The sequence below is a fragment of the Notechis scutatus genome, chromosome 3 (genome assembly GCF_049901735.1).
Source record: "Notechis scutatus isolate UNSWTSFEM ecotype Mainland chromosome 3, rNotScu1.2, whole genome shotgun sequence".
Classification (NCBI taxonomy): Eukaryota; Metazoa; Chordata; class Lepidosauria; order Squamata; family Elapidae; genus Notechis; species Notechis scutatus.
In genome coordinates, this window is record NC_142011.1 from 117114722 (window position 1) to 117139648 (window position 24927).

The 24927-nt window shown below is 36.0% G+C and overlaps 1 protein-coding gene across 1 annotated transcript in view; it reads right to left on the reverse strand.

Moving 5' to 3' along the window:
* PSD2 (pleckstrin and Sec7 domain containing 2) overlaps window positions 1–24927 on the reverse strand; it is a 95972-nt gene that overhangs the window by 64437 nt on the left and 6608 nt on the right. The window contains exons 2-4 of the mRNA XM_026672486.2: window positions 15995–16596; window positions 14103–14591; window positions 8149–8343 (exon numbers count right to left, since the gene is read on the reverse strand). Of these exons, the coding sequence (XP_026528271.2) occupies window positions 8149–8343; window positions 14103–14591; window positions 15995–16533 (1223 nt within the window). The 5' untranslated portion in view covers window positions 16534–16596. The remainder of the gene's footprint in view (window positions 1–8148; window positions 8344–14102; window positions 14592–15994; window positions 16597–24927) is intronic.

A 24927-nucleotide genomic window follows, 5' to 3' on the forward strand; every position in this document is an offset into this window, starting at 1 on the left:
AAGTATATATTACTCTCATACTAAAAGAAGACTCAGATTTACAACAGATAAAAAACTACAGACCAATATCTTTACTGAATGCTGATTATAAAATATTCACCTCAATAATTGCAGAAAGACTAAAAAGATTCTTATATCAACGTATCATCCAGATCAAAGTGATTTTTTACCTAAGAGACAAATTAAAGACAATATGAGAATAATTTTAAATACACTGGAATATTATGAGGCGCATCCAAAGAAGTAAATGGCGTTAATCTTCCTAGATGCACAGAAAGCATTCGACAATGTGAACTGGCAATTTATGCTAACACAATAAAAAAAACATGGACTTTGGGAAATTTACTAATATGATTAAGGCAATATATTATAAGCAAACTGCAAAGATGATGATAAATGGAAATATGACTGAGAGGGTTAGCATTAAAAAGGTACAAGACAAGGATGTCCCTTGTCGCCCCTACTATTTATATTGACACTGGAAGTATTAAATAGAAATATCAGACAAGATAAAAGGCATGGAAATAAGAAGGGAAAAGTATAAACTATAGGCAATTTGGTTTTTATTTTGGAAGATCCACAAGAAACTGGGCGTAAATTAATAAAAAAAATAGAATAATATAGTGAAGTGGCAGGATTGAAAAGAAATAAAGAGAAAACTAAGATCTTAGTGAAAAATCTTACAGATAAACAGAAAAAAGAGTTAATGAAAAGAATAGATATCCAGATTACAAAAAAGTAAAATATTTAGGGATTCAGCTGACAGCAAGATGTGTAACGATTAAGGAAGATAATTATTACAAACAGACACAACAAATTAATATAGATCTGGAAAAATGGAAAAATCTGCAATTATTGTTGATAGGAAGAATAGCTACAAACAAAATGAATATATTGTCAAGATTATAGTACTTATTTCAAACAATTCCGATAAAATTGGAGGGGGAAATACTTTGAGGAACTTAATAAAAGAATACTAAAATATATCTGGCAAGGGAAAAAAGTGAGAATTAGCTTTAAAATGCTACTGGATTCAAGAAATGGAGGACATTTTGGATTACCAAATTGGGAATTGTACTACCAGGCCGCGGTATTAACATGGATGAAAGAATGGATTGTATTGATAATCTGCATACCAGATTATTGACTTTGGAGGGACATGACTTGCAACTGGGTTGGCATGCTTTCTTGTGGTATGGGAAAAGTGAGATACATGGTTATTTTCAAAGACATTACATAAGGAATGCACTATTGTTTGTATGGGGAAAAAAATCAGAGAACAATATTATTTGAGGATACCAGTTTGGCTTTCAACAATGGAAGCACTGATTCACCTAAACATTATTAACATGGGAAATATTGTTAGATATAATTATAAAGATATTCTGAATGAAAAGGGGGAACTCAAAACTAAACATGAACTGAGTGATCAAGGGATCAATATGGCATGGCATTCACAAGCGCAGATACATTCTAGATATGAGAAACGTTAAATTATATGGTTTCTATAAAGAACTAACAGAATTAGATAAGACATTTACAGGGACAGAAGTAAGATTGATAAAGAAACTGTACAGCTACTTACTGGGCATCAAACTGGAAGATGAACAAGTGAAGCAGACAATGATAGCATGGGCAAAAAACTTTGGTTACACAACAGAATGAGATAAATGGCAGAAATTGTGGGACAGGAACTACAAATGGCTATCATAAATTGAAATTCTGTATCAGTTTACTTAACAATGTCAACTGCATATAAAGAAAATTTGTAACAGAGTAAAATTCATCACAACTATAATTACAATTATTTTACAAAACTCATTGTCTATATAAGAACACATCTTAAAAGCATCTCAAATGCTAGCATTTCTGATAAAATCAAAATGAATCAATTAGCAGTGAAGCAGAAAATATAAGTCATTCCTTATCAAGCAGTGTTCTACAAATAATCAGAAATATCTCTAAGCCAGAAATAAACAGGACATTGTAAAAGGTATGCAAGATGCATACTTCAAATTCACATGTTACATACTTTAGAAATCAGGATATGTGTTATATTTATAATCATGCAGCAATACCAAAAGTGCAGAAAAGGCAACCTTACATCATGCAACCTACATTTATATTAATGCTACCTTAGGAAAAGAATACAAAAATTGGCAGCTACCATTTTTTTCTGCTAGTACAAAATACCAGGTTTTTTTTGTGGGTGGATGGAAGGACATGCAGAAACATCAACTTATGAAAGAATTCCCAATGTGAAATCCTTGTGATAACCTACAATATTTATATGTGTGTCTATGTTTGTGTGTTTAAGACTACCTAGATAAATCCCTGCCTGCAGTTTTCTTGACAAAGTTTTTCAGAAGTGGCTTGCCATCACCTCCTTCCTAGGGCTGAGAGAGAGTGACTGGCCCAGCTCCAGGATTACCCAACTGCTTCTGCCTAAGGCAGAACTAGAGCTCAGTCTACCGGTTTCTAACTTGGGGCCTTTAACCACTACTCAAAATGGCCATTGAAGTAAGATTATTAATAATGAATATATATTTTAAAAACTATCCTCTAAAGAGAGGAAAGATATGAAATTGTGACTTCTAAAATGTTTTTCTTTTCAAACGCAAATTTGGATTTATTTGATTATTTATTAAAATAATGTAGCTTCAAGCATAAGTCGATTGACATGTTTTAGAATTTTCAATGCATGGGAGAAATTCAGCTGGGAAGAATTCTACTGCAAATGCTTTGCAGCAACCCAGACCACAGAAAAGGGGTAAGGAAACATCCATACAACCTCTTCCAGCAAAATGCAGTTTTATTGAAATATGCCTATTCAGTGACTTGCCACTGATTCTCTCTATTGATGATTTTTTCTCCACTGTTTTACTTTTTTTTTTAACTTTCAACCTTGTACTCCAAATTTCTGTCCATAGGAGACAGTAAGTAAGTAAATTTATAATCTACAAAAGCCTACATTATAATAAAATAAAATGGGTTAGTGCCACCAGCCTTTTTTGTGGGGGAGGAGGAGTCTGCTCCTAATGTATCTGTAATAATGCTTTGGAAACTATGGCTAGGTTAATTTCATTTTGCCATCCTCTGGTCTTCATCTTCTTTCTCTTTCAGGTCTTGGTTTGATGTTATACTGTACACATAATCGTGTGACTGTGGTGTTCTTGTACAGAACAGACAATTGGCTATCAAGGGAAAGTGAGGTTATACTAAATTATGTTTATTTTAAATTCTAATATCGGTAAAATATATAATATAAAACAAGACAATAGAGTTTAAAAAGAAACAGGTTTGGGGGTGGTGGAATGGGAACACTTTCTCCTTCACTGCAAATGAGGCCAATATGTCCTTAGAGAATACATAATAAAACAATTTGCTTTCTGTTCAGGGACCTAGAAATTTAAAGAAGCATATTTTGACAAACAGCATCTTCTATGTAAAATAAGTCCTCTACATTATGTGGCTCTCTTTCCATAACTTCAAACAGTAAATTAATAGAAGAATGTGTGTGTGTGTGTGTGTGTGTGTGTGTGTGTGTGTGTGTGTGAGAGAGAGAGAGAGAGAGAGAGAGAGAGAGAGAGAGAGAGAGAGAGAGAATGTCAAATGTTAATATATGCCATGTGGCTTTTTCTTGAAAACAATGGCATTTTTTTTTCAATCCCAGAGTATACATTGGAAATTAACATTGTTTTAAAGGAGAAAGGATCTCACAAGCTTCAAACTGCACCAAGAGAAAGACAAATATCCAGAATTACACATACACCTTAAGCCCAAAGTCTGTAAACCTCACAGCAAAGAAGGGAGGGGATGCTTGAAATACACCAGGACATGCTGCAAGCAAACTGAAGGACCCAGATGCCTCTACATTAATACTCAGAGCATGGAAAACAAATAGGAACGAAAAGTCTTGGTACAGGCATTGGGGGAGGGGCAGCACATTTTTGGTGTAATTGAAAGTTGATAAAAGGACGCATGATTGGAGTATAGTACTGGAAAGATATAATGTTTTAAAAAGAACCATTTGGATTAATTCAATATAAAAGAAGAGTGTTGAAGAAGCAGAAAAACTAGAAAGAGATGGGTTTTACCTCTATCTTAATAGCACAGGAAATAGTCCCATTAATAATAACCTGAACAGAGGGATTGGAGTAATAATTTTTATAAAGAAATGATAAATGATGGAAATCCATTTTTCATAACTTATTCAAAAAACTTAAATTAGAATATATTGAAGGCTTTTTCTGCATCCTGCAAAGTCAAAACAGCTGTTTCACTACTATTAGAATGCAATTTTAAAATATTTGTCAATAAACTAATATCAGAGCTGGGACGTATCATAAAGCCAAATAGTACTGGATGAATTACTTTCCATAATCTTCATGCCAAATTAACTGTCAATATTTTAGCAACTATATTTAACAAGAATATTGAATGAGGAATGACATACTTTGTGGGATTCTTTCATTTCCCCCCCAGATTAATCATTATAAAAGCATCATACTATGAAAAGAGTAAGGATACACTACAGTATATATCTCTAACAGTATAGGAGAGAAATTCTTAGATTTTTCATTCCTTTCAGTGGGGATCCTGTCTAACCTGTGGACCTTTCCAGATTATTCTGCCAATTGTATCAAGAATCCTATACAGTATTAGTGTTGAGCTAAATCTCTTGAATGTGTATACAACATTTTCAGAAGATTAATTCCATATTAAAAAAGTATTCATCAGCTGAATTGATACCTTTGCATTCTTATTGGCAGATTATAAATGTGACTATACAGAGAATGAGTTGTGGACATCAACTGCCAGAATTCCCCAGCCAGCACAGCATAACTGACTGGGGAATTCTGGGAGTTGTAATCCACAGGTCTTAAAGTTGCCAAGGTTAGAGAATCCCTGAGTTGTTATATAGTTTCTATGGGTTATTCTCTTAGAATCACTTATGATAAACATGGTGTTTTGATTGAGTTGTTTCAAGCAAAAAGTGAGTGACTCACCACCTTTTTCCCACCAGTCCAAATATAGCTACCTAATACAGGTGAAGGAATAAACCATATTCAAAGTACATAGTTGATCCAGCTCTAATTTTACAGCCCTAAAAACACAATACATTTCCATAGTACAATTTGTAGTATAAATAGTCAAGTGACATCAACATTTACTTGAAATGATTTTTTTAAATATAAATATCTAGTAATGGTGTCTTAAAATATTACCTCTCTAGGGGTGTCTGCAGGAATGGAAAAATAACATAAGTGAAGATGGCAGTCACAGCGTTACACAAATATACAAAGGGATAAGGCTTCAATCCCATGGTTGACTGCCATCTTGACTTCTTTGACCTCTCTTGCCTCATAATTTGAATTTTCTTTCTTGAATTCGGTGACATTATTAGTGAAGCACTATCAGAAACCATGACTGTAACCATGAATGTTATACTTTTTAACTAGACAAACTATGGACTGAAAAATTAATAGTCTTAATGTAATCATGTACCATACAGGATTTATATATTCTTTAAGTTAAAAAATATTGTCTCCCTATATCAACTAGGTTAAATATATTCATATTTGCATTGAGGGCAATTTACCACTGAAGATTAATTTATTTTTAAAAAATTTCATCTCAATCGATTATGGATCCATGACTGAAAATCCCCAGTAGCAATTACTGTACAGGTGAAACTCGAAAAATTAGAATATCGTGCAAAAGTTCATTTATTTCACTAATGCAACTTAAAAGGTGAAACTAATATATGAGATAGACTCATTACATGCAAAGCAAGATAGTTCAAGCCATGATTTGTCATAATTGTGATGATTATGGCTTACAGCTCATGAAAACCCCAAATCCACAATCTCAGAAAATTAGAATATTACATGCAATCAATAAAACAAGGATTGTACATAGAACAATATTGGACCTCTGCAAAGTATAAGCATGCATATGTACTCAGTACTTGGTTTGGGCCCCTTTTGCAGCCAATTACTGCCTCAATGCGGCGTGGCATGGAAGCTATCAGCTTGTGGCACTGCTGAGGTGGTATGGAAGACCAGGATGCTTCAGCTCTTCTGCATTGTTTGGTCTCATGTCTCTCATCTTTCTCTTGGCAATGCCCCATAGATTCTCTATGGGGTTCAGGTCAGGCGAGTTTGCTGGCCAATCAAGCACAGTAATCCCACAGTCATTGAACCAGGTTTTGGTGCTTTTGGCAGTGTGGGCAGGTGCCAAGTCCTGCTGGAAAATGAAGTCAGCATCCCCATAAAGCTTGTCTGCGGAAGGAAGCATGAAGTGCTCCAAAATCTCCTGGTAGATGGCTGCGTTGACCCTGGACTTAATGAAGCACAATGGACCAACACCAGCAGATGACATGGCTCCCCAAATCAACACAGACTGTGGAAACTTCACACTGGACTTCAAGCATCTTGCAGTGTGTGCTTCTCCATTCTTCCTCCAGACTCTGGATCCTTGGTTTCCAAATGAGATGCAAAAGTTGCTCTCATCAGAAAAGAGGACTTTAGACCACTGAGCAACAGACCAGTTCTGTTTTTCTTTTGTCCAGGTAAGACGCTTCAGACATTGTTTGTTGTTCAGGAGCAGCTTGACAAGAGGAATACGACATTTGAAGCCCATGTCCAAGATCCATCTGTGTGTGGTGGCTCTTGATGCACTGACTCCAGCCTCAGGCCACTCCTTGTGAAAGTCCCCAACACTTTTGAATGGCCTTTTCCTGACAATCCTCTCCAGGCTGCGGTCATCCCTGCTGCTTGTGCACCTTTTTCATCCACACTTTTCCCTTCCACATAACTTTTTATTAATGTGCTTTGATACAGCACTTTGGGAACATCCAACTTCTTTTGCAATTACCTTTTGAGGCTTTCCCTCCTTATGGAGGGTGTCAGTGATGGTTTTCTGCACAACTGTCAGGTCAGCAGTCTTTCCCATGATTGTGATTCCTACTGAGCCAGACTGAGAGACCATTTAAAGGCTCAGGAACCCTTTGCAGGTGTTATGGCTTAATTGGCTGATTAGAGTGAGACACTTTGAGCCTAGAATATCAAACCTTTTCACAATATTCTAATTTTCTGAGATTGTGGATTTGGGGTTTTCATGAGCTGTAAGCCATAATCATCTAAATTATGACACATCACGGCTTGAACTATCTTGCTTGTAATGAATCTATCTCATATAGAGAGTTCACCTTTTAAGTTGCATTACTGAAATAAATGAACTTTTGCACGATATTCTAATTTTTCGAATTCCACCTGTATGTGACTTGCTTGCGAGTAAAAAAGTTTTTGCAAAGCAGTTACATGAAATATACTTTTCTTGATTAACATTGCCATCCTTCTGGCCACAATCAAATTTCCACTTATGTAAATCTGATCCATTCATTTTTCTAGACAAAATGCTTTTTAAAAAGGAAAATATATATTTCTTGCCAGATATAGACATATAAAACATACACAGAGATAACATCAGGCTTCATCTTTGTCAAAAAATATTACCATTTAACTATTAAATGGTACCATTTAAATATTACCATGATGCAAGCTATACCATCATTTAGAAAGAAAAAAGAAAAGAAAGAATCAGCAAAAGACCTGTTCCTGGCTCATGGTAGCCGTTTCATTACTGCTAGATCCAGTGTACATTTCCACCTTCATCAAACTCTACTTGTGGGCAGTTTAGTAGCCATCACCATTTTCATTTTCCATTCATGTTGCATTACCTTTAGCAATAGCACTTAGACTTATATACTGCTCAGCCCACTCTAAGCGGTTTACAGAGTCAGCGTATTGCCCCCAACAATCTGGGTCCTCACTTTTCCGAGCTCAGAAGAATGGAAGGCTGAGTCAACCTTAAGCCACTCAGAATTGAACTCCTGGAACAAGCAGTGAGATAGTACTACAAACTAACCATTGCATCCCCACGGTTTTAACTGAAATATCTAGTCACAATCTACCCCAAACCATTAAGTTACCTGCAAATAGTTGCAGTTGAATGCTAGAGAACAGTTGTTACGCAATCTGAAACTCTTCATTGGATTAAAGGATCCAGGGGTTTTTTTTTTTCCACAAAAGGTAACAGCCAACCAATTACTAGAATTATGTTATCCCTCTGTGTCTCACTTACTTCTTGCCCAACTGGCGGGCCACATCACAGTGCTTGAATCCTTCAAGATTGTAGAGCCTTTTAGCCAGTCTTTTGGCAGCCTCACTGTGTGCCTTGCAGCCATTGATAAGAGTGTCCATGCTTCCCTGGTCAAGTTGTTCTGTGCTGCCCATATCAGAACCTGAATCCAAAAGGCCATCTTTTATGTTGGCATCACTAGATCAAAAAAATAAATAAATAATTTTAGTAAGTGGCAGCTGTGCTCAGATGTCAAATATCTAGGAAACTCAAAATTGCTTCCTCTTCCTACTCTTTAATTAAAAGGTATCAGAGTTTTAAGTTTATTGTTCTCTGATATTTTGACATTTTTTCAATTAATGTTATTTTAGAAGTTACCTTTAAAATTAATTTTGGCCATTGATGCTGTGTTTTGTGTGAGTTTAAAAGTGGAAACAGGAGTAAGATGTCTATAGGAGACAAACAGCTCTCATTCTCATCTTAAACCCCACCAACCCTGCAGTAGCACAAGTAATCCTGAAAAATGACAATATGTGCCTTTGGGAGCTTGAGAATGGAAATAGGTGCACACTGATGATCAGAAACCTCCAGGTCCTGCTTCTACCCCTAAAAACCCTACTTGTAACATCATCATGACCTTGGACAGTCTCTTCCTGAAGGTCAGGAGTCTCACCTGCAGTCTTGGAATCTTGAAATGTTACTAACGAACAATGCATGGAGAGCTCTTCCTTCTTTCAGTCTTGCACCTATAATTGGTTGAGGGGAAGGAATATAAGGGATTGGCAGTGAATGCCAACTGAGAGCAGGGTTTGGGTGGGGCTAGTTCAGTAACAGAGAATTCTGATAATTATCCAACTCTATTACTGTAGGGGGCGTGCATAAGCGCACCAACGTGCCTACCGTCCCTGTCCTATTGTTTCTCTTATTCTTCTTTTATTTTTCTTATATGTACCTATTTCATGTATTCACAACTATGTATACACTTATACTTATTATCTTGTAAACAATTGGCAAATCAAATAAATAAATAAATAAATAAAATATTGTAAAACATCTGATAAATGCATTTTAATGCTTACGGCAATAACGATTGTCTAAAGCAAGAGCTTTTATAGAGCCTGCAATGTCATGTGGCCATCCTTTCTTTAACTGCTGAAAAGTCTTTATCCTGCACTTTAAAAACTTTATTTTTTTAAAGAAATAGCAGCAGCTCAGCAGAAAATAGGCGCCCAGGGTAGTAACCAAGCCCAAGGGAAGAGGCATGGCAAGTGGATGCAGCCAGTCACAGCTGTGGTTATTAACTAAATTAGAATGAAGCACTGGAAATAATCTGCTCTGAAGGGTGGAAGGTGGCTTGGATTATTTTTGAATTGTTGCTAGAAAAGACACATTGAAAATAGAGTAGGAAAAGAGTATGATGTGCGTTCCTGCACTCCAGAAGAGATGCGTGACACATACAGTATTGGCAACAACCTAAGTGAAATGTGTAGATATGTTCAAAGTGTAAAAGGTAGAAAAGAATTTGTTTTGAATCCTATTAGCCTATTACTATTAAGGTAATTAGTAAATTGGTACTTTAACCTGTACTGTGGCTGAGTTTCAGACATGTTTAAACATGTCCTATATTCTATTAAATCTTTTTACTGACTTTTGGGACTTCACCTGATTTTTTAATCTAGATTTTGCATTGACTTTCAGCATGCACGATGTACATTTAAAAGTGGAAAACAGTGAGACTGATATATTTGTACGGTACAAAGGGAATCCACAAATATCTTAAGAATAAATTTTTATTACTTGCCATGCTGGTGGTATGCTATAAATTTAGGCTTTCAACTCTACATATCTTGCTTGGTAAATCATTAAGATTTTATTATAAAAATAATTCATACAAACTAAATTTCACAAATCTCAATATAGGAGACTGAATACAATAGGCAAAACTCCCACTGTAGTTGCATCAGTTGCATAATAGCATTCCAATAATGACATTACCCCAGGTGACATTTGTGGGTACATGTATATTTGATAAACTGAGGTTTCAGTGTATTATCTTTTTCATTTTACTTGAAAGACTTTGAGGAAATAGAAAACAGATTCACACTGGCATTTAAAATTTAATTCCAGAGTATCTCAGTTGACCCTTTTCCCCATATAAAATACTGCCACATGAAAACTGATCACTAGAAAGTTCTTATTTCTATATTCCTGCTGTAAGTAGTTTGATCTAATGGTTAAAGTACTAGGCTAGAAACTGACAGATATTGAATTCTAGTCCTGTCTTAGCCATGAAAGCCGGCTGGATGACTCTGTCATTCTCTCAGCTCAATCCCACTCACAGATTTATTGTTCAAGAAATAGGAGGAGGAAGGTGTGTTAAATATGTTCATTGCCTTATTTTTGAAAATAAAGGTGGGATATAAATAAATAAAGTATTGTCATTACCACCTCAAAAAACCACTTCTACTCAATTTTGGGTAACTTACCCAGGTTTGTTAAAAAAAAGCCTCTATGGTCTTAAACAATCAGGCTATGAATGGAACCAGTATATTGTAAAGGAACTAAACAATATAGGATTCAGAGCTGGGTTAGCCGATCCATGTCTATTTAAGAGGGAGACAAATGGGAAAATATCATTATTATTGTTGTTCACTGATGATATTGCATTGATTACTGAAACTAATGATGAGGCCAATAAAATAATAGCATCATTAGGAAAGAAAATAAAGATTAAGCAATTAGGGGAGATAAAAAAATATCTCGGTTTAAATATACAGAAAACACAGAAGGGCTTTAAGATATCTCAGGAAGATAAGATATGCAAATTGCTAATAGATTATAAAATGGAGCTTTGTAAGCCGGCTAAGACTCCAATGAGTCAGGAGTTTAGCAACACTGATGCACAAAGCCGGGGTTTGATAAGGTAATTTATCAATCATTAATTGGTAGTTTGTCTTATATTAGCAATTGGTCTAGACCAGACATATCGTACAGTGTGAATCAGTTAGCTCGTTTCAATTCTGCACCAAGTGAAAGACACTGGATTGCAGCTAAAAGAATATTAAGATATCTTAAAAAGACAATGAATTATTCATTGTATCTAGAGCCAAAAGGTGATCTAATTCTGAGTGCTTATGCTGATGCTAGTTTTGCATCAGAAAGAGACACAAGAAAGTCGACTTCAGGAACAGCCATAATGCTGGGTAAGACATTAATAGGTTGGAAGTCAATAAGACAACAGCATATAAGTTTGTCAACTATGGAGGCAGAATTCTCCTGTTTATCGCTATTATGTACAGAATTGATTATGTATAAGCAAATGATGAATGATATAGGAATAACTGTGAATTATCCTATAATTATACATGAAGATAATCAGGCAGCAATTCAAATGGCCACAAATATTGCAGTCAAAACTAGGAGCAAGCATACAGATTTAAGGTACCTAAACGTTAGACAATCTGTGAGAAGTAAAATGATACAGCTGGAGTACTGCATGTCGGAGGACAATGTAGCTGATAATTTTACAAAAGCCCAAGGTGCCAGGAAGCACCAGGAGAGTTGTGAAAACTATGGGGTTAGATTGTAAAGGTATTATATATTTATATCACCCAAAAGGGGAGAATGTTAGGTATAACATTGATACCCAACAAGGTTTGGGTGGATAAATATATAAACTAAGGTATCATAGTTTAAGTGTTTGTAGCTTTAAGCACCACACTGCATGTAATTAGCCAATTAAGGGTGCGGTTAGAAACTGCAATAAGAGGAAGCAGGAGAAAGCTTGCTGCCTACTGCCTATTGCCTGCTGCCTACTGTTTACTGTTTACTGCTGTTTACTGCTGGATACAACTGTTTATTACTGTTTTACTGCGACTGTCTACTGTTTGATCGTTCTACTGAATATCCAGCGTTATCCTCTGGAGAAAGGCATCGGAGGAGGAGAAGATATCTTTATCGGCTGATAAAGATATAGTAAGGACTATTATCTGGACTGAGTTAATGAGTCTTACTGAATGGATATATTGTGAATGACATACGGACTGATTGACAATGCTTAAACTCTAACTGGATTAAAAACTATTTAAACTACAAACAGTGTTTGTGTTCAGTGTGTGTATACTCTAAAACACTTCCTCTCTCATTTAGCTGCCTGGCTTGACTGCTGCTGCATACTCTGCTAGGTGTTTATCCCCAAACACTAACAGTTTTCATATAACAATTTGATAAAATCCAGATAACATAAAATTCATCCAAATCCCATAAATGTTCCTAGGAGTGTTGAATTTGTCTGGGCATATAAACAGCTACATAAAAATATATGTTCTATAGATTGAATAATACCTAAATAAAATTATTTAGGTCCAGGAAGAGCATTTTAGTTTATCATCTTTCTAAAACTGCTGACATGAGAATATGAAATCTAACTAATGAAAAAACTCACAAGGAAAAAAAGAGAAAATTGTAAAACAATTTGCTATTTTAAATTTCTGACTCCAACTTTTACAACACTCAAAACCCTTAAATCTTTTCCTTCTCCCACTTCTTTTAGTGCAGGATTTATTTATTTTTAAAAAAAAACCCTTTTTGCTCCTATGATTTTTTTCTAACATTTAGTGTTTGGAAAATAACAAAGCAATATTTTGGTCAATCAATTTCAGGTTCAATCCACTTTAAAAAAAAAAGGCTTTATGAAGCTGACTCTGGAAGAAATCCCTAATTATACATGGAGATATCACTTACATGTCTCCTTAACTTTGCATTCCTGTCATTTGTCATTAACTCAGCAATGTGTCATATGCAACACAATGCAGTAAGACATGTGCAGATCTGTATATTGCTGAAACAAAGCAACCACTTCACAAGGGTATGGCACAACATAGGACAAGACAAGAGTCAACAGTCCATCTGCATTTGAAAGATAGGGGTCACTTTTTTCAAGATACCAAAGTCCACATTTTGGATAGATAGGATCACTGGTTTGAAAGAGGGGTAAAAGGGCCATTTATGTTAACATTGAGCAGCCTTCTCTCAACAGAGGAAGAGGGATAAGACACCACCTATCCCCAATTTATAATGCAGACCTTTTGGCTGTTCCAAAAAGATTCCACATCTCTGACTCAGGTGACCCTGAGGTCACAGATAAAACCCCAAGTAGCCACAACAGCTCTCAGAGAGTTATCCAGTTGACTGCAAAGAAAATACAATCTTTCCATTCCCACCCCGCCACCAACTAATATCAGCTGTCAATAATTGTCCTTTCATCTCCCACACTATCCAATGCAACTGATGAAGCTTCCAGGATAGGAAGTGAAACATCTTCTTTTGCCTCAAAAAATCAGTCCAGTCGCCTTCTAAAAAATAAAAATCATTTTTGATACAGCTTGCAAATTTCAGGAGTTGAAGATTATCTGTGTTGCCTTAATAGGTACAGTATATATACAATATGGAAATAATTAGGGTTATCAGCCCCAAAATGTATTTGAAGTAATTATTAAATATGAATACTGTTAAATGTTACCACAATTTTTATATAGTAATAGTACAAATATTACTGAAAGTCTAAGATAATAATTTAATCATCTAAAAGTACAAAACAACTTTTTAAGGGAAAAGAATGGTTAACATGGATAGAAGAAGAAAGCAGAGACAATGAGAAAGAGTACAAATATGAAATTGCTTAAAGAAGCAATTCTCAACCCTACTGATTAGACTCAGTCCCATCAAACAGTAAATCAACAGAAGTTATCATCCCCACTAATCATTTTAGTGAATCATTTAAAACTAGTATTGTCTGTGTGTTTATTACCATTGCTGTTACCAAAAGCTACTATCGCCTTAGCTGCTATTATGAATAGCAATAAGAGAAAGACTATGCAGTGCAGAAAACTGAATGGATTCATTAAGTGCTAAGCATGCAATTAAATAACAACTATAGTCTGAGTAAAGCAAATTACCTGATTGAATTATTAAATTTTGGAAGCTTTTCTTTTGACCGTTCCATATGATAGCCGTTAGGAATATTTTTCAGTGATACTTGGCTCAGCACATTCTCAGACTGGCTGCTAGTGATGGAGTGCTGCAGGGGACTCCCCAAATCACCATCCATAACCCTGGCCATCATTTCACCCTGTTTCTCTGTTGCCCTGGGCTCCAGATCTTCCTTCTGGTTAGTGAGGAATTTCTGTTCTGAAAGTTCAGAACTTTCTTTGGTTCTTTGCTGAATAAGAGGTGTGAGTGGAGCTTCAAAGCTAACACAGCTGTCTGTCTCATCTGTAAGGGAGAGCACATCTAAGGAGTCCAGGCTGCTGTAGTATGTGCCCTTCATAAGGTCAGATTCCACAATTTTTTCAAAAGTAGAACTGAATCCATCCCTGATGTCTTTAAATGCGAAATCTTCCCTGTCGTAACTGCTGCAACGGAGCTTAGATTCTGCAACAATCGAGCTGAAATGGAAGCACATGTTAGATCAGTTAAAAATTTGTGCACAATAGATGCTATTTTTGTTGACTTTAATGAGGTAATTTAGGACAAAACATTGCAATTGCAAAGAAATAATATAATTCAATATTTGCACTTAATCTCTTTATTTTTGCAATAATCTAGATCTAAATCCATTTTATAGTAGCACAGCTAAATTATTACTCCTAATAATTTCTTCTCTATTTTCAAGAATGGAAAAGACAAACAGAGTGCTTGATTTCTTAAAATATTCTACAAGATGCTGAAGAGGCAAGATGTTGTCCATGAAGGGTGGCACTGACTATAAGAGATAGTTGGATACTTAGAAAAATAATCCAATGTAGCTCTTTCTAAATCTGCTTTGATTTAGATATCAATCATAAATAAGAGATTTGTATGCTCTCAACATTTTGTTGTTCAGGAAATCATTAAAGACCTGATTGTTCTGCCTTATGTTGGGAAAAGGTAATTGTAAAGCCCCTTTTATTCTGGTATTTTTGCTTTTCCAGTTAGTTGCATTCTTTATATGTTTTCTTTAACTGTCAGGGTTGTTTAGGAGGTGGGTGATCTATAAATTAAGTAAATAAGACTTGGGAAATTGAAGCATTCTATCTCCCAGCAGTAGTTTAAGAGATCTCAGTGTTTTATCAGAGGGACAAAATATTTGCATCATGCATTACAGAATTAGCATTGTATATCAGTATAGAATATACTGAATCAGTAAAGTGTTTCTAACTTTCCAGTTAAAGAAGAAAGGGTAGGAAGTCTTTTAATTTGTTTTAAAACCATATGCCACTTGTTTTTGTTGCTGTTTTTTTTTAAATAAGATATGTTATTTCCTGGTATAGTTGCATTTTCAGTGGGAATTAATTTTGACCAGCTTCAGGGAGCCCCCCGATGCTCCATTTCCTAAGGCACATCTATTAGGCTCTCAAATCTATTCCTCTCTACACTCCCAAATAAAAATGAAGAGCATGGGACTGGGCAAATTTTCAGAAAGTGTTTTCCATAATATTCTTTTATAAGTGACACCCTATAAGTGTTCCCTAGTTAATGTGCCCCCCTTTTAAAAAGTCACTGCAAAAAGATACTTTTAAACTAACGGCAGCTTTAAACTAACGGCAGCTACCAAATTATTGCTTTCTTGGGATTATTCTAAAGTGACAAAATAATTTTGAAGAATTACTGAAAAATAAGAATTAATTTAAGTAATAAATGAATGCTAAACTCTGCTGTTCCTTGGCATGAAAAAGTATTCCATGATGAAGCCTCCTGAAAATACATTCTAGAACTTTAATTCTACCACATCAATGGAAAGTTGAATGATACCATAGCAGAACCTGCTTCTCTTCTTTTAAAGGAAAATCATGGTTTCCCTATTTGTTACCTTATGTGCTCTTCTCCATCCTCAGGATAAAACAGCTCAGTAACATCCCGACATGATTGCAAACCATGATTGTTCCTTCTATCATTGAGAAACAACTCATTTGCCAAGATGTTCTCTTTGAAAGCAGCACTGCCAGTCCTTGGAGTGGACAGAGTTTGTGCTCTGTCTTTATCGTTCTCTGTACCAGGCTTTGATTCAGCAGGTAACCCATTTGTGTGCATTAAGTTGCTGATGCTGTCACTGTTGATCATTAATTGTTCTTGCTGGCCATTTCTCTTCTGCATACTCATCACCTGCCATGCATCTATTTCCCCTTCCTGATGATTGCTTGCATCACCCAGGCAGTCTTCATCTGTCTGGGTTCTGTTCTCCATTGCTCTGAAAGTCTCGGCATCATTCTGAATACTGGGTGTGATAGCTGGAACATCTGTAAGCTCTGTAAGTTGCTCTCTCTCATTAGACACGATCATGGCTAGTTGAAACTCGGAGGTATTTGATTCATTACACTCTGAAATTGACAGTGGAATATTTCCATTCATCTTCAGCTGATTGTACCTTTTCCTGGGTTCCTCTGACTTTTTTCTTGATTATGACCCTTTAGCCTGTGACAAGAAAATAGAAAACTACCTAAATCAATTACAAAGTATGTTTAAAAAACTCAATTTCTCAAAATCGTGGTAACATTTTAAAACATTAAAAGATATAAATCTGCCAACTATGGACACTCCTGCAGATGATGAGATACTTTAGCTCACAGCAAAATAATTGCTTGTTGTAATTATCCTTCACAGAATTCTAATGTCTCACAAAGTTAATGACAAGTTTGGATACACAAGCTGGATGTTGACAGTTAATTATTAAAATTTAAAAAAAAACAGTAGCAGGGGAAGAAAAAAGCACAGCAAGTAAAAAATTAAAATTAAAATTAAAAATTAAATTAGTTCAGCACTTCAGTTTGAAAGTCAAAAAGGTGCTTTGATGCACAAGGGACACGAATGTAACCCTTGTCTACATCTCCTTAAAACAGCCGTGACTTTTCCCAGGATCAAGCAAACTGGGATTTGCTCTAAAGAGCTGCAGAGAAGTTCTCCATTTGTGTCCCTGCACCCTCTGAGGCTTTCAAATATAGAGTCCCACAGAGGCTTAATAATTATTTATTACTGCCCTTGAAATAGAATGATATTGCCAACTTCCAGAAAGTTGTTAATAAAAAATAACATGTTTTCTTGGAAGGAAATTTCAGAGACTAAAAGGCTGCCTCCTTGAACTAACTAGAGAGCTCTTGAGGCCTCCAAGAATGAGCTAAAAAAATGAAAAATTCAAATAGCAGAGGTAACTCTTTCAAATATTTGTGCCGTAAATTGTGAGCTTGTTCTAAACTGTTCAGGTCAACAGAATTCTTTAAATTGCTGAAGTTTTAAGTTATTCTACTTCACTAGTATTAACAAACAGCATATAACACTCTAGACCAGTGGTTCTCAACCTGTGGTCTGTGGACCCCTGGGGGGCTGCAATGTCATCACAGAAGATCTGCGAAGACTTAAATAAATGTTATGATTTAATTCTTGATGGTCTTGGTGGTCCATGATCCATGGCCACAAAAGGTATTTAAAGGGTGAAGAGAAGCTGAGATCCACTGCTCTAGACTAATTTTTATTCAGTCTATTTCAATTAGAATGGACTTTTGCATTAATTGGAAAGCTGTATTTTCCTTCTGATTTCAAAGACCCTAATTCAGCCTAAATCAATCCAATTCAGTCATGTCTAGAAGCAACTAAAAATGAAAAATCACAATTCACTCTTTTCTCAAATTGCTCCATTTCACATTCTTAAACAGTTAGATGAGGGGATTGAAGGGGCACTCATGCCATGCCTTATGAGAAGACCCATATCTCTGGAAAAAGAGTCTAACACTGGGAAAGGTAGAAGAAAAGACAAGAAGGAGATGACCATATTTGCATCATTTCCCTTCAAACCAATAAGGATCTTGTGGATGGATTCAATTAAAGTGATGGTGAGTGCAGAATAGGACGACCTGAAAAATTAGGTTAAGGACAGATTGTCATGGAGGAAATCTATCTATGTGGTCATTAGGAGTTGAAAACTATCGGTAAATATAATAACGGCAGAGAAATAGTGATCTTTTGCTCCCCTCCTCCTTTACCGCCCCGAGGTAGATCTTAATAGCAACTCTAACTCATGCTCAATCACATTCATTCTCTAATATCCTCTAGTGGTGCTCTAGATGTCACTTCTCTTGCTTCATTTCCCTGAATTCCTTGATAAACCAAAGAGAGATCCAAGATCTGTAAGATGAAAGTAGCCACATAAGGTTGATCCAATCCAAAGCTCCAGCCACCAACTCTTTCCGAACCATGACTAAAGCTTCTGTTGTCTTATGCAGAAAATCTTCAGGAACAAGCCCAAGCTCTCTGAAATCCAATGGGTCTATCTGAAGTGGACCGATCAAATTGGTTCTGGTTGATCTGAGTTAGCTCATGGCCACCATGTTGGCCTGAACTTATGTCAGACTCCACCCCAAAGAAGACAAATTGAACTCCTCCAAGACCATAAGCTTGTGGGAACTCCATATGGCTACACAACCAAAAAGCTCAGGGAAGTTGCAATGCAACAGGGAAGCTGGTACAGTGGAATGTCGGGTCACAAATGCTTCTGTTCACAACCAAATTGGGCGATGACCAAAAATTTGGGGAAATTCTTGCTTCTGGTCATGAACAGATTATCGGGTGCCGATCAAATACAGCCATGGCAATTTCCCCTTCCATGCATGTGCACAATTGTAGGTGCATGCACAGTCTTGCTTCCGGTCATGACCAAATCAAGTTGCGATCGAGCTCCTGGAACAGATTACAGTCATGACTCGAGATTCCACTGTATAGGAGCAGCAATCCCAACTGATCCCTAGAGCCCTGTCTGGCATCCAATTATCTGCAAGGCTCTATAAGCCCCCAGAGTACCCTACCATCCCTACTCTAGGCTCTTCGCTAATGCCAAAGCAAAAACACAGGTGGGTATATTTCAGAACATCCCAGGCAGGACTCAGTAATACACACCAGATAATTCTTCTCATCCATGATTAAGTCACAGAAAAGGAAGACTTTATTACACTGCAGCTGCAACCCAAAACCTCTGAAGGCCCAAATAAGGTAGAGTGCAGGAAGCCAGAACATATCAGGACCAAATACCAGGGACACATTTCCCAAGGGCAGCTTGACCTCTTACCCCTTACCCATCAGTGCTGCATGTTCCTGCCTGGCCTCAAATAAATAAAATGGCTTAAATTTCTAAATCTATTAAGACCCCAGTATTATACAAGCACATTTACATTTATGATTGTGAACTCATGGAGAACTTCTGACAGTCTTGCCATTTTCCCCAAAATACTGGCCAATAGCTGAATGTGCAGAATTTTCAGCCAGTATCCACATCTCATTTTTCAAACTGAACAAAAATTGAGAATAAATCCAAAAGCCAGCTTGAAGGGGAAATGTGCAACGAAAGAGCAAGGGGAACAAATACATGGAATGTTTCCAACGGTTTCTCAGTTGCTAACGCAGCAAACCTCTGTTACGTTACAACCCCTTGCCAGAAATTCTACAGTTGAGCACCTTTCCTGTTCCATACTAGCATCTTGCTATACTGGGTGAATTGGTGAAAACATTATTTCTCATGCTGAAAACGTTGAGTATTGATTCTGAAAGCTTCATAGCAGCAATTGCTATATAATGATTTCAGCACCTGCTACATAAAGTTGGGGAGGCAGCAATTTCTCCTCATCATAAGAGGTTGCTAATTTACATGTCAAAGTTAGTGAAAATATCAGTATCCAACTTGATAATAATCTCCAACTTTCCATAGAAATAAACTGTAGTTTTATGCTATTTCCAAACACATTCCAAATAAAAGTAATTTGAGAGTTTCAAAAGTTGCTAACATATCAACTTCAAATTGAGAAACCAAAGAATGTTTTAGTAAGATATATTACAGATAGTCCAATATTTCTGTACATCAAATGTTTTGAAAGAAATAAACTGCTTTAGAATGCTAAAGAACTATAAGTAGTCCTTGATTCACAATTGATCCCAAACTTTCTGTTACTAAGTGAAACATTTGTTAAATGAATTTTGTTCCATTTTACGACCTTTCTTGCCACAGTTGTTAAGTGAATCACTGCAGTTGTTTAATTAGTAACATGGTTTTAAGTGAATGTGGCTTCCCCATTGATGTTGCTTGTAAGAAGATCGCAAGAGTTGACCACATGACCCTGGGACACTGCAAGTGTCATAAATACAGGCCAGTTATCAAATATCTAAATTTTGATCACATGACCATGGAGATGGTCCAATGATTTTAAGTGTGAAAAACAGTCATAAGTCACTTTTTTCAGTGCTGTTGTAGCTTTGAATGGTTACTATATGAACTGTTGTAAGTTGAGGATCACCTGTATTAGAAATATTTAGATTGTGATTATATCCAATTGTCGATTTCTCATGTAAGTAAGGTTCAAATTAAATTTTTACCTCAGAATCTTTCTAATATGTCTTGACGTTTTTTTATATTGGAAAAACAACTAAAAAAAGGATTAAGATCTTTACCAAGATATATACTGTAGTACAGTGATCCCCAGCCTTTCTTATGCCGTGGCCCGGTATCCCCAACCTTTTTTATGGCGCGGCCCGGTACCGGCATTAGCTGGCGCCGCCATCTTTTTGATGAAAAAGTGCTTCCGGTGAGCTTTCTACCCGGAAAAGCTCACCGGAAGCACTTTTTCATCAAAAAGATGGCGGCGCCAGCAAACCAGTGGCCCAGTAGGACTTGTTCCACGGACCGGGACCGGTCCGCGGACCGGTGGTTGGGGACCCCTGCTGTAGTACATAAAATCATAGGGCTGGAAGGGACTTAGGAGGTCCTCTAATCCAATCCTCTGTACAAGGCAGGAGACTTTATAGAAAAATGTCAGGTAATACTTTGTAATTGTGTCCATTATGTCTTTTAAAGAAATTATTTGGATTAAAGACACATGAAGAAATAAGCCCAAGATAAAAGTTGGAAAATCTGGAATATTAAACCCCTTATCCTTGCATGGAAGTCAGAATTTAGGTAACAGAAACATTGTGTTCATAAAACCTTTCTTGATAAAAATTTTTATATATATAACAATTTTGTTAATTTATAATGTAGCATTAAAAAATACAAAAGTAAATAATAGGGAAAATAGGGAAGGAAAAAGAGAAAAGTGGGGGAAAGAAAAGGAAATAAAAGGCATTGACTTCCAACTCCTTTAACAACAAACCTCAACTTTTTACTTTTACCTAATAGTTTAAACTAGCCATTTCTATAGCAACAAATCTATCTAACTGGTAAAACCCAAAATCAAAGTTACATTTTTTACATCTCAAGCACAAAGTCTAGAAGTGCTTTCCAAATAGAAATAAAAGTATTTGTGTTTTTTTCTTTGATCAAAAGCAAGTCGATTTAGCCATCTCTGCTAACTCCATACATTTTTGCAGTCCATTGTGATGATCAACGTGACCTTCCATTTCTGTGCGTAGAGTAATCTTGCTGCCGTCAACATGTATAACATCAAAGTTCCATTTTTCCCCCCAAGTGTTTTTCCATTAAACCCAAAAGAAAAGTGACTGGTTTTCTGTTTATATTCACTTTAATAATTTTCTGTACTAAGATGTGAATCCTATTCCAATATCTCTTTGCCTTATCACACATCCACATAAATGATAAGAAGTCCCTTCTTTACATTTTCATTTCCAACATTCATTTGAAATACCTTTATACATTCTTGACAACTTGTCTGGAGTTAAATATCAATGATATATCATCTTATAGAAGTTTTATTTTAAGTTATAATTTAATGTAAATTTTAAACCTTTCTTATATACATTTTCCCATTGTTCAAGCATTACATTATATCCAAAGTTGCTGGCCCACTGAATCATACTTGATCATTTTCCAGATTTAAATTCAATAACATTTTATAGACTTTAGCAATAAAAGGTTCATCATTACCACATATTAAATTTCCAATTTATTTTTAACAAAGTTAAAACCATCATTCTTTTTGTCTAACTTGAATCTTTTTTTCAATTGTTAAATAATGTAAACCAGTGGCATACATGACCTTCTGATTCTAGCTTGTCTTTAGACTTGAGGGTAGGGTCACCCAAGTTGAAAGATATTATTTTACCATCAGATCATCAGTTCGGCCTTGTCACCATTTTTCTAAAAAAAAAAAAAAAAAAGCTTCCTGTGGGGAAATGTAAAGAGGCACCTTTGTGGAAACCCTTGTTTTATATTTATTCCAAACTCTCAAAATGGCACATCTAACAAAATGGGTTGTTGAAATCAACATTTGTCATACCATAGGTAACCATGGCATCCAAATATTAATTCATGACCTTCTAAGTCCAGTAGCCTCTTATTCTGAAGGCTCACCCGTTCTTTTAGCCAAAGAAAAAAGCAAGCATCAAAGTACAATTTCAGATCTGATAACCCTCTCTTTCTCAATAATTTCTCAGTTTGTTGATAGTATAATTGATAAAGGAAAAATAACACAGAATTTCCCACTTGGAATATTAAACTTTGATATGGAAGTGGTGTTAGTTCTTTTAACATTTATTCTCACTTATAAATTCATTGGCATTTTCTCTCCATAAGCACATGGAAATTTTATATTATTAAGAATCTGAATTAAACAGCTTGAAATACTAAATCAAGAATGATATTTCCTTAGGGATAATTATTCTAAGATTTTTAAATGAATGCATAAAATAAGCAAAATTCTATTGTACATAAAGTTTCATAGCTCAAAGTTAAACTGTTAACTGAATAACTTGACATTTTACTCCAGTGTTTCTCAATTTTAGCAGCTTTAAAATGTTTGGACTTCAACTCCCTGAATTCTCAGAGAAACACTTCTTTACCAAATGGCTGAATGACATCCACTCATTTAGGTAAGTATTAATAAGAACCAAATATCTTCTGTATACAGTTACAATTTGTGTTCAGCTCAATTTAAAATATTAGTTGAATTTAATTAACACGCCAATGGATTTAAAATGAAATTATTGCTTTCTCTGTCATTAGCAACTGCCCCCTTGAACACAATTCCCCTCTTTTCTACCACCCTGCTCGCCTTCCATGGTGATACTTTCACCATATCAAAAACCTTGCTTAAATTGTTCTATGAGGCTTATATATCATTCCACTTAACTGGCTGAGAGGCTTTTTCCAGCAAAGCCACTAATGCCAATTCTCCTATTGTGTTTCTAAAATATTTATTAGCAGTCTAATGTTTTTTGAAGGCTGTCACCCATTTATTATGCCAGTTTGCACAAGATGAATGATCAAAGCTAATATAATTTGAAATCTGTGTTCCAGTTATGCTATTGCATGAAATAAATTATATTGGACAGGCATTTTAGGAAGCCAAGTATGAATTTTGTTTATTCATATTTGGCTTCCTAAAATGCCTGTCCAATATCCCAACCTGAGCTCAACTTTCCAGATGCTTTTGAGTCCCATACAGATAGACATAAGTAATAAGAGGTGAGAAGCAACACTGTGTGGTCAGATGGATAGGCCGAAAAGATCCTTTGAGAAACTCTGTGGCAATGTGGAATTCTTTGAAGGATTATGAAGTTGTGCCATATGAACAAAAACGTGTTTTTGGAATGCCAGAATCTGTCTTTGTAGAAAGGCACTATTTATTTATTTTTTTGCTTCTGGAATGTCCAATTGACAGGATATTGTAGGGTCATCCTTTCTGATGTGCTGCCACAGAAGAAGTTTGAAGGGGGGAAAGGGGACTCCTGTGCTGATGCAGAACTTAAAAAAAATTAAAACCAAAATGAAATACAAGAAAAGAAATGAAATTCCTCTAGCCATAATCTCGTACACCATAAATGCAAATCTCATTTCTCCAACATGACAATTTGCTTCAGAATTCCTTTGCATTCAATCAATCATGGCCCTTTTCCTTCATTCATCCAGTTCAATTTACATCCATTCCTATAATAAAATACAGCACAAGTTAATGAATAGGCTCAAACTACAATTGCTGTATAGGTGGTCCTTGACTTATGACTGGTCACTTAGCGATTGAAGTCATGATGGACCTCCCTGGGAGTACTTATGTCCCGCTTCCAGTGGCTTTCCCCTATGGTCACATGACTGCTGTCGGGCACATGGCAACGGGCCTGTATTTACAGCCGTTTGCAGCATCATGCCGTCATGTGAACATGTTTTATGACAGTTTTGCCAAAAAATGGTATTTACTTCTGGCTTTCAGCAAAACTGGCCCATAGTCACCCATTTGTTTACCTAATGACCACAGTGATCATTTTACAACCATGTCATTTCCTTAATGACCATGGCAAAAAAGGTCATAAAATTGGGTTGGTCACATGGGTGACCCAATTTACAGGTGTCACAATTTAAGGCCATGATGAGCAGGCTCCCTTATGGTCGTACGCTGAGGACCACATGTAGAAATTTCTAATAACCAGATTTGTAACACTTAACTGCCATGTGACTGGTTCTGGGTAGTAGTGGAAGGCACTCTGACTTGATTTAATAATTTAATTCATTCTTGTCCCAAAGGTGCATTTTTCCACTAAACAATTGGACTTTCTTGATTTTTTTTTTGTGAAAACATTTTACTTATTGCCCAAGAAGTTTCTTCAGTTCACTTCAGAACTGAAGAAGCTTCTTGGATGAGAAGTGAAACATTTTCAAAGAAAAAAAACCAAGAATGTCCAGTCACATTTTATAAAAAAGCATCTTTGGACAACCAAAGACTGAGAACTTCCATAGACTCAAAGCTCGAAGAGAATGAGAGAAGTTGGTCCTGCTTGTTCATCACTTAAAAAATTATTTATTTTCGTACTTTACCTATT